Source organism: Lutra lutra, chromosome X (genome assembly GCF_902655055.1).
Source record: "Lutra lutra chromosome X, mLutLut1.2, whole genome shotgun sequence".
NCBI lineage: Eukaryota > Metazoa > Chordata > Mammalia > Carnivora > Mustelidae > Lutra > Lutra lutra.
Genome location: NC_062296.1, coordinates 53,892,289 through 53,906,505, shown reverse-complemented (window position 1 = coordinate 53,906,505; position 14,217 = coordinate 53,892,289). Strand labels below are relative to the sequence as shown.

Below are 14,217 nucleotides of genomic sequence, written 5' to 3'. Positions count from 1 at the left end.
ACACTTCACTTTCCATTATTCCACCATCACTGCATCAACACTGCCCATCTTCCTAAACCTGAAAGACAATATTTATATAATGGTAACAGAGAATGTCACCTGAGCACTAAAACTCTAGCAATGTTAACAGGTGCCCAGGTTCAGGCAATTAGTTATACAAACAACTCTTGTACCCTGGAAGGTCTTCAACATTCATACTGACTATCTGTCACCCCCCTGATTAAGCAGTCCGTAACAACCATCATGGTGTTGGCATCAGCTAATCTAGGAACAGAGCACAAGCTCAGGGAATATGGACTTAAACAGGAAGTGAGAGAAGAAAAGGTAGCTGGGGAACTTAGAAAGGAATACAGTTGGGTATAAAAGTGGGGTAGAAGAGTCAGAGGTTGAATTTGGGAAGAGTCAGAATCCTTATTTGGTTGGTTTTAGCACAGAATTGTTGGAGTAGGACAGCGCAACCTCACCAGGTATTTCCTTACTGACTTCTTCATGCCCTTCCTAGCCTTCTCCACCAATCCAGAGTCTAGACGATGATGCCCTTCTTGTTGAGACTGTTTTGCCCTCGCATGTCTGCCGTGATATAATTTGGCCACTAGAAACTCCACCCTCCAGCCCCCTTGGGCTACTGGATCTCCTAGGACATAACTCCTATTCAGCAAGGTCATACACTCTACTCTACCAACTGCTCCCTTCTAGTCCATACACCCTGACCTGTGTCCTATGGGTATTTAGTATCCAGGTACCCTAGATTAAACCAGAATGTCTAGCTTGTTGATCAATTCTTGCCACAAAAGGGAACACTGGGCCATCTTTTTATCTTTTATACTGGGCTGCATCACCTTCTTTGGTATAATGGGCACAAGATTAGGTGTTTTTAATTCTGTGACATAGACGCATCTTATAGAGGCTACCCAAACAATGGCACAACTCCTAGCCAATCATAAACCAAAGAGCTCAAGCCTTAGAAGCCCTTAATGAGGGACAAAGCAGTCTAGCTGCTATAATTAGTAAAAAGATTGGGGGTGCCTGAGTGGCTCAGTTGGTTAAGCGTCCAACTCTTGGTTTTGGCTCAGGTCATGATCTTGGGAGCCATGGGATCAAGCCTTGCATTGGGCTCCACACCCAGTGCAGAGTCAGCTTGAGATCTGTTCCCCCTTCCCTCCCCATTCCAGCTTCCACTTGAGCAAGTGTGCACTCTCTCTCTAAAATAAATAAATAAACTCTTAAAACAGATGAGTATTAAACTACTGTCACTTTAAGGCAGCGTTTGTGCCTTAGGGGACTTCCTTCTGCAGGTGGGTCAAACATACAAGTAAGGTATCGAGAAGAATTAAAATAAAAGAACAAGGGGCACGTGGGTGGCTCGGTGGATTAAAGCCTCTACCTTCGGCTCAGGTCATGATCCCAGGGTTCTGGGATCGAGCCCTACATCGGGCTCTCTGCTCAGCAGGGAGCCTGCTTCCTCCTCTCTCTCTGCCTGCTTCTCTGCCTACTTGTGATCTCTGTTAAATAAATAAATAAAATCTTAAACAACAACAACAACAACAACAAAATAAAGAGCCTACTACATTAAAAAAATGTGCCAGCAGATTCTTAGAACCCCATTGATTTCTTTTCCTGGCTGTCTCCTTCTGGCTAGAGTGAAAGGCTCTACACGATCATTTATGGAGCTATAATAATAATAATTGCTGGCCTAATTATTTTGAGTTGGCTTTGCAAATTTGTTCCCTCTCAATACAAGTTATTTACAGGAAACCAGAAAGGTTATTATGCTAATTTAAATAGCAGGGATGAAGTACAAGACTCTAGAGAAGAATTCTGACCTCCAATATGTTTGCTTTAGTGCTCTAAGTCTCATTTCTGGCTTCCTGTGTCATTCTGAAGGCTTACCTGCTCCCTGCCTCCACCCCATAAGCATACATGTCCTCTTGCTGCCTTCTTTAAACTTTCCCTTTGTAAGATGCCTGTGTACTTGCTTTTCTCTGTTTTGGGGCTTTCTCCCAGAGAGAGCCATCCTTCTTCCCTGCACCGTAACTTGGGACTTCTCCACCTGTATAAGAAATCTTTGATTTTACTAAAGAACTGCTTCCATGAGTTCTGCCATATGAACCTAACCTTGGGAGGGTGTCTCTCCATGTCAAGACGGAGTTGCTATAGTATAAGGGAATACTTCCTCACCCTGATAAAGAGGAATAAAACCTTCTGCTAACCTCAAATTTAATGGTGAAATAGTGAATGCTTTCCCGAGTTCAGGAATAAAGCGAAAAGGCCCATTCTCACCACTTCTATTTGGCGTTGTATTGGAAATCTTTGCCAATGCAGTAAGACATAAAAAGCAAAATGATTATTAAAAAAAGAACTACTTGTAGATGAGAAACCTATATAGAGTATCTTAAGAAATTAACAAAGCAATTATGAACTTCTAAGTGAATTTAGCAAGGTCACAGGATACAAACTTGAAATATAAAACCCCAAATTTGTTTTAGTAAGGGACCAAGTACCTAAATTGTAGTAGCCAAAACTACTACCTCGAAACCCCGAAGTATTAAAAAACATGTGCTACTGGTACAAGGAGGTTTTGTCTATTTCTACACTTCCCACTACATTCCTTTAGTTTTAAGGAGAATTCTAGACACTGATGTATCTCACTGTCCTGAATATGTATGGCACCCAATAAATGAAAAAAAAAATGAAGTTTTAACAACAGCCAATACACAGAATACTACCAAAATAAAATTGCACAGGCATTTTTACAAATAATTACAAAGGAACCACAGCTTCCCCAACTGAATTTTCTACAGTGAGAAACTATTTTCTATACTATAGTTTGTGGGGGGTCTGTCATTCAATTCTAAGAATGGAAACCATTCTGATTGAATTTTCCAGACCAAGATGAGGGACTAACCATTGAATTAAGACATGCTTCTTATCACACTTGCAATGTTAAGTACAGCACAAATGTACAATATTACTTATCACAAATGATGTATAATATACTTCTTACAGAAAGTATATTTGATATTCAAAAATGGGTATTTGAAACTGAATTCTGACCTTTCTCTATTTCATCATCAACTAGAAAGATACATAACACAGTGGACAAATGTGGACAGTAAAATCCTATAAGGATATAAAATAAAATCCTATAAGGATATAAAATATAAAATACACAGAGAACTCTGCCAGGTTATTCCAGCTTGGTATAACCAACCATAATACCACTTACCGAGGAGAAAGAGTGATGGGCCATAGTATTCTGCATTACTGATGATGTGCTTCAGGGAGGTAGGGAGAGAACCATCCATCACTAAGAGAATAGAAAAGTGAACATCAAAGAGAGTATGATCCGCCCAGAAGTAGTTTGATAGGTAGAGATGATGGAACAATGTATTATATATACCACCACTGTGGTAAACATCCTGTGTTGATTCCAGTCTAATGGTTTCTACTTAGCTCCTCCTATTTTATTATTTATTCCTTGTCCATGAAATAGCCTCTTAACAGTGGGTCAAAGAACAAAAGAATACAGACATAGACAAAGTGGAGTAGCCGGCTGGAAGTGAACACAGAGTCAAAAGCTGAAAAAGGAAAAAAATAGGTGAATCATTATGAAAATAGCTAGCGAATCCTTAGGTCTAGGAAAAGTGACACTAAAAGACTAAAAGCATGGCATGCCTTTTCTTAAGCCTGTCTTATAAAACAAGAGCAGCATCAGTATCGAAAGAACTAATCTTTGGAGAGAGTCAAACATCCTTCAAGAAAGAATCTAAAATCAAATACCATGTCGTATGCCATCTGAGAAAGCTGGGTCTTGAATGGCCTTCTTGAGGAAATTCAACATGGATTTGAGAAGTGCTGCTCTTTGTGGAATACACTGGACTCCTGGCAAGAGAGAAAGATGGAGGATTATACGGAGTTCACCATCAGACCACAATGAGTAGGCACATAAAACAAATTTTTAAGAGAAGCATATACACTGTATCAACACCAGCAGACACTCGAAATGAGATCTCTGGATGCTGGGAAGAGTACTTACTTACTAAGCTTTAAAAATGGGGAAAATAAATCACCAAGGGCTACACAAAACTAATACTAAAAGGAAAAGACTGAAGTAAAAGTGCAAGTAAAAAGATTAACTCTGGGATCCTCAGTTTCTGTTTTAGATATTATCTGCTGACATGGGTGCTTTGATAAAATAATCAACATGGGAACAGTTGAAAAACTATGAAATGCTATGAAATAAATGTTAATATGAGAAAATGGATACCAAAATGGCAAAGTAACATGCATAGTCCTAAGAAGCAAACCTCCAAATGTATCACTAAAGCTGTTCCCAAAGTACCTCCCTGACTAGCTTAGAAATTCACTGTGAAAGACTGTGTATCTATTTGTCTACCCACCAGGACGAGGGCCAGGGCCAGAGCCAGAGGAGATGCTAGTGCTGCTGCTAGAACTTGATGCCCTTAATTCAACATCTAGCCGGTGCTCCACAGAGATGGATGAGCCTGGACTACTTTCCATAGTCACATCTGTAACTAAAGTAAAAGTTATGATAAAGAAACTTGTTAGAATAAAGCACCGCCAAAAGAATGAGAATTTTTTTTTTCCCATTAAGGTGAGATAAATGATACAAAAAATGGTGACAGATGATATCGAAACTCAAAATAAAAATGTAAGCTTTCCACAAATAGAGAAATATTTAACAGCACTGTTATTTAAGAAATGGAAGTTAAAAACAATCCTTCAAAAGAAATCCCCTTCAATATTTCTCACCCACCAAATGTGGGAGGAGAAACAATGGTAAGTAAAACATGCATTTCACACACTACTGGTGGGTAGCAGACTATGGTAAAGCTTTTTCTAATTTTAATGAAGTACAAAATACATAATTACTTCTTACAATTTATAAAATATAATACAGTTCCTACAGTATTAAACCACTGTTTACACTGGAAATACTTTCTTCCAACCTTTTTATACATACACAAACATACATACTTGTGCCTACTTATATAAAGGCAGCACAAACTCACAGTTTTGTAACCCTTTTATAGAATATAAAGTTTCCTCTACAAATACATCAGAATCACCTGGATTAGTTATTAAAAATGTGGATTTCCTGGGATGCCTGAGTGGCTCAGTTGTTTAAGAGTCCAACTCTTGTTTTCAGCTCAGGTCACGATCTTCAGGGTTATGGGGTCATGCCCCAAGTAGGGCTCTGCACTCCATAGGGAGCCTGCTTGAGATTCTCTCTCTCCCTCTCCTGTCCCCACCCACCAACTTATACATGCTCTCTCTAAATAAATAAAATCTTAAAAAAAATTTTTTAAAGTGTGGATCTTTCTGGTCTACACTTGCACACTTCTGATTCAAACATTGCAGATGAGGTCTATAACTTTTTAAAAATTTTATTTATTTTGTGAGAGAAAACACGAGTGCACAAGTCAGGGTGTGGGGGGAGGGAGAGAGAATCTCAAGCAGACTCCACAATGAACACAGAACTTGATGTGGGCCTCAATCTCAGGATACCGAGATCATGACCTGAACTGAAATTAAGAGTTGGACTCTTAACCAACTGAGCCACCCAGGTGCACCTGAGATCTACATCTTCAGCAAGCACTTTAATATATTCTTATGCATATTCAAGTTTGATAACACCTGATTTATAATAAACAATGAGGCTTTTAAATAGTCTTCTATTTAGTAGATGTCACATTTTAATCAACACTCTGGGGTCTCACCCATTAACTCAAATGCCAGCTTGCCCACAATAAACCAGAGACAGAAACTGGGTAAAGGAGTTTCTAGGGGCAACAATGCATGTAAATAACTGTGTTCAGGAAAGATAACAGAAAAAAAGGAACAGCATCCTATGGGTACTGAGTGTTAAGAATGAAACCATTATGAATTCTGGTACCTTTATCATAAGCATGATGACAGATTCATGTAATGACATCCTGGGTCATCAAGGTAAGAATCTGAATTCTAAGAAAGCTGTTTTGGGGAATGGTTTTTTGCTTTTATTACTATTACTACGAATTATGCATGGGGGGGCAGGGAGAGTGTAAAAAAAAATCCACACATGATGATGCACCCAAAGATTAAGAATATCTGGTTATCTAGCTTTTTGACTTTATGATTTAAAATATGTTCCCTATCCAACAACTTCTTCACTCTCCTCTTCCTTCTCAAAATAACCTGATAGTTTCCATTTTAGAGTCTACACTCTCCTTATCTTTCTCAAACACATTATTTAAACACCTACGATATATCAGGCACTGCTGAAGATAGAGCAGTGAACAAAACAGTATCCTGATCTCATGGAGCTTACATTTTAGTGGGAATAGGAAGATAATGAACCAATATTTAGAAAACAGCTATTAAGTCTTGAAATAAAACAGATTAACATCCCATAGAGTGACTGTAGCGCTCTACTGCAGCTCTACCATCTGCTTCACTTTCCACTGCTATTCCCAACAACTTGTGCCTCCTCCTTTTATAATTATCCTCATGAAAAATATAAAAATTACTTATGTAGAAAAATACTGTTTTGTTGCTGAAAATACACACTCAACTCACTTGTGCACTTTGGAATTTATGAGGAGGAAGAATGAAAATTGGGGCTGGATGATAAGAAAATGCCAAGCACAAAAATACTGACTTAGTAACTGTTAATTACCATCCATATCAGTTTCCATTTCTTCTCCTTCTTGTGTAGTACTGGGTCTCTGGATCTTTGGCTTGATCACAAATGGACATTCTTTCCGACACAAATCTACTTCATGCTACAATCAAGGGAAAAGTAGTAAGAAAATCCTACATATATACCAGGAGTTAAAAATAATTATAATGAAAGAATGTCACAGGCAGATTATAAAATTGGTTTCTAAAAACAGAAAAGGGCTAAGATGGCTCTTTAGCGTTATCAGGATACTTCCTAGGTTCATCTCTTACTGGCTGGGTATGTCTATGCCAAGTACTCCTTGTATAATAATACCTCGAGTCTATAAATGAAGATAGAAAGTCCACTATGGGATTGAAAAGCTGCCATGTCCAGGTTGGTGATGAGGTCAACCACTCTAACAGCTCTCGTGACAAATGTTATCTGGTCTTGTTCATCGCCAAGAAACTTTATAACCTATTGAGGAGAGAAAAAAAAGACAAAGCCAATCAAAGGAAGAGACACAAAACTGTGAATAATGTATTCTTTTGGAAACAAGCAGTCTAGGGTCTCAAGGAGGCAAGTACTGTGTGGGAGAAAAAAAATAGGTATTTGTCAAATGATAGCTCTATTACTTCTGGGACTCAACCTCCTGAGATAATGGGGACATAAAATTACTTTTCGGGTTTAAATAAAATATTCAGGGAGAAAAAAGCTGGTGTCCAATGCCAAGCACAAAGTAAAACCAATGTACCTTAATAGCACAATTTACAAAGTACCTTTATATATTTTTTCTTCGGGGTAACAGCCTAAGGTCATGGTAAGATATGGCTAGTCTTGACTAGTACCTGGAGAGTACCTGGAGCCTCCTGACTCTCAGACCATGCTACACTATGATCAATTCTTAATAACTAAGCTGCACTTAAAAGTTCTTAATGAGATAGATAACTAGAATACCAAACTAGAAAAATTAAGAATAACATTTTCTGGGTAAGCTTCCTTATGCTATCTGCTCTCACTGTTAACCGTTCCAAACTTGTAACTCTACACCTGCTCTTAGTTGATTTCCCCATAGATGGTATTAAAAAAAACCACAAAAAACCAAACAAAAAAATAAGGCACCTTCAATAAGGCTTCCATCATTCCACAGGAGACCAAGGCTTCACCACCAGCATCGTAGCTGGCCAGATGGTATAAAAAAGAGAAGAGAGCAGTGGCAAACTGGTGAGGGTATGGATCCATGGAAGGATCTATATGGGAAGTTGGGAGAGACAGAAAAAAAGCAAGCTCAGAATGTGATGTTAAGAGGGCAAGATGTTAAACAAAGACTGATAAAAGCAAGGGTGAAGTTCCTGCTAGCTAAAAGAATCATCATCAAAACTTACCAATCATGGCTTGGATACAGTTCCGCACAAGTACAGGCAAAAATCCATGGTAAGAGGCAGTTCCAGTACAGTCAATAATACTGCTGAGTTTGGGAGTTCTCTCCAAATGGACAATTGATGTTAATGTTCGTAAAGAAGCAGCTTTAATCTCCTATGAAAACAGAAGGTAAACATGTGATATATTAAATAAGCTGATGACTAGGGGCACCTGGGTGGCTCAGTCAGGTAAGCATCCAACTCTTGATTTCCACTTGGGTCATGATCTCATGGCTGTGAGATTGAGTCCTATGCTCAGTACAGAGTCAGCTTGAGATCTTCTCCCTCTGCCCCTTCCCCCATGCACTCTAAAATAAATAAATAAATCTTAAAAAAAAGGGGGGGGTAGATGATTGAACCATGTTGCTAATATCCAGAACTCAAAATTAAGGTCATTCTACTGATAATGGTTTGGGGTAGATGGAGGTCTGTCGAGAATAACATTCAAAATCCAGCCCTTAACTTTGTAGCTAAATATCCAAAGAGGAAGACGTAAAACAACTCAACTCCCCTCTTGGAGCTCATTCTAAACCCCTGGGAGAAACCAAAAGGAAAATAAACAAAATACACAGGAGCCTGACATACACATTAGAATATTAATACTTACCATAAGCTGCTTATCTGTTATCTGAAGGACATCTACCAACTCCTCTATCAACCCATTATATAAGATACTGTTTGCTGACTCCTGCAAGGCATTGGAATACACTGCAAAAGGAGAAATAAACACTTTAGGCAAGAAGGCAGTGGTCAAGCCACTGCCCAATGACAAACCTTTGGCACCTACTGATTCTGGGAAAAGATTCCCTTCCAACCAGCATTGGAGGGCAGAATCACTGAATTTTGGAAGATTGATCAAATAGGGTGATAAGCCTTAAATGTCCTCCAAATTGACAGATTCTCCTATTATTAGTACTGGTAGTCATGAGCAAAGATTTTTGGGAATGGAAGTATGAAGAGAAAGTGAAGAGCTAATTTTTTATAGTATCACTACTTGATAGAGTAACTATTATGCCTTTCATATAGACTTTACATGAAGACTAGTCTCTTCATGTGATACTTCTGATTTTCATTGGAAACACTTATATAGGCTGTAAAGAACAGAATTTTGGACTACTGGGGCGCCTGGGTGGCTCAGTGGGTTAAGGCCTCTGCCTTCGGCTCAGGTCATGATCCCAGGGTCCTGGGATCGAGCCCCACATGGGGCTCTCCGCTCAGCGGAGAGCCTGCTTCCCCCTCTCTCTCTGCCTTCCTCTCTGCCTACTTGTGATCTCTCTGTCAAATAAATAAATAAATAAATAAATCTTTAAAAGAAAAAAAAAAAAAAAGAATTTTGGACTACTGCAGACTAAGTCAGGAACTTGTAAATGACACTGTGGAGTAAAAGTTGAGAATGCGTATAATCCACTTTCAATGAATCCCACACAGACGTAATAGTAGACATAGTCTCCTGAAGTGCAACTAATGGATTTGAGCACATTCATTTAGTTAAACAAACATGTATCCATTAATGTGCCAGAAGTTATGCGAGGTGTGAGTACAAAAAGAAGAGTATGAATTTCACTTCAAGAACTCATAGTTTAAAAGAGGAGAAAAACAAGTAACATAACGAAAGCTGGTAATATTTTTTTTTAAGATTTTATTTATTTATTTGTCAGAGAGAGAGAGAGAGAGCGAGAGTGAGAACAAGCAGATAGAGTGGCAGGCAGAGGCAGAGGGAGAAGCAGGCTCCCAGCCGAGCAAGGAGCCCGACGTGGGACTCGATCCCAGGACTCTGGGATCATGACCCGAGCCGAAGGCAGCCGCTCAACCAACTGAGCCACCCAGGCGTCCCGAAAGCTGGTAATATTAACAGCAGCTACCATTTCATACCTTCTAAGTGCCTAGCCTGTGCTAGGTGCTTTATAGGTTTTCATTTAATCCTTGTATCAGTCTATAAGGTAAGTGCTATCCCAATATTAAATGAAGAAACAGGCCAAAAGCATAAACATGTAGCACTAATCATCTGCAGAATCCGGATGAGAGCCCAGGACTGATTCCAAAACCAATGTCCTTTCCATTCTACCACTCTGAAGTAAAAGTAAAATGCACAGTATTGACTTCTTAATTAATATCTTCTAACTTCAAAATTGTACTACTGATAGGACAGAAGAGGAAGATGAAATGGCAAAAGGACGAATAGGGGCTAGGAGAGAAGACTACCTGAACATCCATCTAAAAGAAAAAGGGCCAAAATCAAGACTAAACCCAGGCAATACATCTGTTAAGTATTATACTGTTTTCTAATACAACATTAACAAGCTCAAGAATGATGAATATAGTGAACATTAGAAATGCAGGCAATTTTACAAATTAATTTGCCACCTAGATAACTACAATTAAGCCTCACAGCAACAAAGACATAGATGAAGCTCAAAGGAAATCATGTCTAAATTGCCTAATCAGGGCCTGTTATTTATAGTGTTATAGTCTCTTACCTAGTATAGATATTGCATGCAGCCTGGCTTGAACAGCCTGCAATCGTTTCCTGTGATTAGAAAAGCCATGGGCCAGCCGTATGTGTGTAAATAACAGCATCTGCAGGAATAGAAGACCTAAATTAGGAAACCAGTGAAAACGGAGAATGTACTTTCTAATGGCTAAATCTTACCTACTGGGGTATTTGGTAAAACGGTATACTGATAGTTCTTGGCAACAAGCTGAAGACATTTGGCAAGAGTTCTGATTGTTATTAATCAAATCTAGTATTTTATCACCGTAAGAATGACCAGAAAAAACACAACTAAATGTTTTCTCCTTCAGATGTAAAGTGCTGAGATACTAACACTCCATTTTGCATGATGAGTAAAGCAGCTTATGTCTTTCTCAATTCTCATAAAAACCTAACTAGGAAGTGAGCAGGTGTTGGCTTCATAAAAGATGAGGAAACTAAGGCTCAGAGGCTAATTTACCCATGATCGATCTGACTCCTTCCTTTCTGATATGCTGTCTCCCAGCCCAACAATTACCATTAATCTACATGGATGACAATCCACACCCTTTAGATAAATATTAGGACCTATCATACCTGCTTGTCCTTAGGAATGCTGTACATTTTGGTAAGCGATTCCATGATTTCAGAAGGGCTTTCTGAAATCTACATTAGAAAAAAAATTGGTTAGGAACAAAAAGTAAACTGAATGTTAAGAAACTGGCCAACAGTCAAAGATTCCTCTTACCTTGTCAAGTTGCTCTATGTGAATATAATGTAGTGTGTTACTAGTTGTCTGAAATTAAAAAGATAGAGTTGTCAGAAGTCAATGTTAATACCTTAGCTTCCCTTTCCATAAGACTAAAAGAGAGCTGTCTGAATACTAAGATGTCACCCTAGGTTGAAGCCTAACTGAATGCTCTTAAAATTAAGGTAACTTTAGAGTCCCCCAAAATAACCATTTTATATACAGAATATTCTCAAAAAAGCTTCTTTGAAGACAACAGTATCAAAATATAATGCACACAGTCAGACACAATATTCTTCCTTATTCCTTTTAAAAGTTCTATTTTTTAATTGAAGTATAATTAACATACACTGTTGTATTTGTTTCAAGTGTACAGTATAATGATTCAACACTTCCACACATTACTCAATGCTCATCATGGTAAGGGTTACTTTTAATCCCCTTTATTATTTAACCCCCCCACCCACCTCCACTCCAGCAACCACTAGTTTGTTCTCTGTATTGTCTATTTTGTCTCTTTTCTCTTCCTTATCCTTTTTTTAAACCTAACTTAATTCCCACAGCCTCTGTATTCATAGCAAAGACCAAATCCATGAAAATGGCTTCCACTCTAGATATGCACTACAGCTGTTTTCAGGGCGCCATTGATCTAGAAATTATGCTATAGGTAGAAAAAAAATCTATTCACTAAGCTACTTATATACAAAACTGAATTTTAGTACCTCCTCAAAGAATATGGAATGACTAAATAATTGAAGCAGGACCTTGTAAGCAATATACAGACTTCTTACAAACTGGCTAAGTAGAGAAAAATGCACAAGTCATGGCAATGCCTCACAGGGGAGTCCTGTCTTTCAGCAGCTCTAACTTAAGTAAGATCCAAACTTATCAGAGCTGGGCATACAATGAATAGTTATTTCTGAGAAGGTACTAGGTATGTGTAATTTGGGAGGGCAGCAATGAAGCTCAAAACCATCCCTTCATTTAACTGAGGAGTCCCAGAAGTCAACCCCAGTTATAGTACATCATAGACTCTATCAGAACAAGTCAATGAGACTCACCCTTTTCTCGATTTTGACCTCGGCCCCAGGGTCTGCATAGAATTCAAAGTGTAGTGTAGTTGCACTGGGTGGGTATTTCTGTGTATAAAGCACATGAAAGATTCAGATACTGTCTTCTCCTCAAATCTTCCTCCGAAGTCCTAACCATCTGTCCAACTCATTGTAGCAGCAGAATGAGCAGTGTAGTCAGCAGCTACAGTGCCTTCACCCCTCGTCTTAGCAGAGCTCAGATATCTTATAACACAAAATCAGGAGGATGGCGACCAGACCTCCAAAAGCCTTCACGTTTCTTACTTATAAGTTATCAGCTGCCCTTTCTTTCAAGAGATAGAATTAAGTCAGAATTAGACTGTGGCTATTCTCAAGAGGAAAAGGAGAGGCAAGTCTGCCAAGCAATAATGAATAAGAATCCAAGAAAGGATGGAGAACAAATACAAGGGTCTAAGTACCAACTTGGAAGTGGAAAAGAACATTTTTATGGAAACTTTAGTGTACATCATCACCTTTTGAAATATTTTTTCAAACTGTGCTTCATTAGTGTGCCTTCTTAATTCTTTAAATACCCTTTCATACCATTCTACACCACTTCCCATGGTCTCAAAATGCTTTTCTGCATAGGTGAATACCAAGTCAATATAAACCAGACCATGACAAAAATCCACTTTAACTCTGAAAAGCAAAAACAAAATTAAGATGACAACAGCATGCCCATTAAAATGAATCCTTAAAAGAAACCAGTAGCAGTGGTTGCCTCTGAAATGGAGAATTATTGTATAATTAAATTATTAATTATATATAATAATTTTTTAAATTGAAAGAATTACAGTATGCAATTATTTTAAAATTGCATGTATATATGTATTTTTAAAAACATGCATATGTATTACTTCCTTTTAAAGTATGCATATTTTTCAAAGTCTCAATGATATACCAAATATCAGTAAATAAAAGGATGTGTGATTTCTTAACATAGACTGGGCCCCAGACAGACATCATACAAACAGTACAGTGTTATCACACTGTTTTGACAAAGGGTAAAGAACAAGCTTGATATACAAAAGGAGGCTCAGAATTAACCAACTTTAGATGAAAGTTATTTTCTCTTAATTAGAATTCCAAGCTGAATAAGATTTATGTAGCTTTATTAAATAGACAACACTAACCTCCATATTACCCAATATTCATTCATATAACACACACTGAAGAAAGTATACCAACTAAGGCAGGCAAGTAATTTAATTTGTAGTTTTCTTCAACCAGAAAAAAAACCATTTTCCCAGGGGGCGGAAAGCTTGCTAAGATAAATTCACTAAATTTCATTGCAGCTATCTGTCCTGTGCCTGACAAACTGACAAAAATAGCAACATCTGTTGGAAAATATAATTGCTTCTTGGCACAGAACTGTTTTTAACAAATCCAATTGTGCCTTGTGGTTCCAAAACAACCTATCAAAGCAGAAGGGAGGATGGCCTAACCTTTTATCCAAAGCATGGATGAAAGGTATGAGAAGGACAGAACATGAAGAGTAAACATGTAAAACACACAGAACATTTTAAGTTCTCAATAACCTTCATGGCAGGACTATTCCCCAAGCATCCATTCTTAAAAACCATGCTATACTGCCCAGAGTTCCAACAGTTCCAGTAAGAGAATGCAAACGAATACACTTTCTAGGATTTTTCAACACTTTCAAACCTATTTACCAAATACAGCTTCCTACTCAAGAGCTGGGTATGAAGATACACTGTGTTTCTGAGATTCTTCCTACTGTCAGCACATTGAAGGCCCAAGCATTTCTAGATGAGGTGTGTTATGTCTCAATTGAGCTCAGGTTCCTCAAAGGTCCTGATTTGAAG

General features: G+C 38.2%; 1 protein-coding gene across 14 annotated transcripts in view; it reads right to left on the bottom strand.

The window, feature by feature from the left end:
- Positions 1 to 14,217, bottom strand: part of HUWE1 (HECT, UBA and WWE domain containing E3 ubiquitin protein ligase 1) — a 171,255-nt gene that overhangs the window by 93,391 nt on the left and 63,647 nt on the right. For all 14 annotated transcript variants that reach the window (XM_047714756.1, XM_047714760.1, XM_047714757.1 and 11 more), the window contains 12 exons: positions 12,362 to 12,439; positions 11,301 to 11,348; positions 11,150 to 11,218; positions 10,560 to 10,659; positions 8,690 to 8,790; positions 8,047 to 8,197; positions 7,784 to 7,911; positions 6,998 to 7,138; positions 6,680 to 6,785; positions 4,401 to 4,535; positions 3,781 to 3,882; positions 3,227 to 3,307 (listed from right to left, as the gene is read on the bottom strand). In XM_047714756.1, coding sequence (XP_047570712.1) covers positions 3,227 to 3,307; positions 3,781 to 3,882; positions 4,401 to 4,535; positions 6,680 to 6,785; positions 6,998 to 7,138; positions 7,784 to 7,911; positions 8,047 to 8,197; positions 8,690 to 8,790; positions 10,560 to 10,659; positions 11,150 to 11,218; positions 11,301 to 11,348; positions 12,362 to 12,439 — 1,240 coding nt within the window. The remainder of the gene's footprint in view (positions 1 to 3,226; positions 3,308 to 3,780; positions 3,883 to 4,400; positions 4,536 to 6,679; positions 6,786 to 6,997; positions 7,139 to 7,783; positions 7,912 to 8,046; positions 8,198 to 8,689; positions 8,791 to 10,559; positions 10,660 to 11,149; positions 11,219 to 11,300; positions 11,349 to 12,361; positions 12,440 to 14,217) is intronic.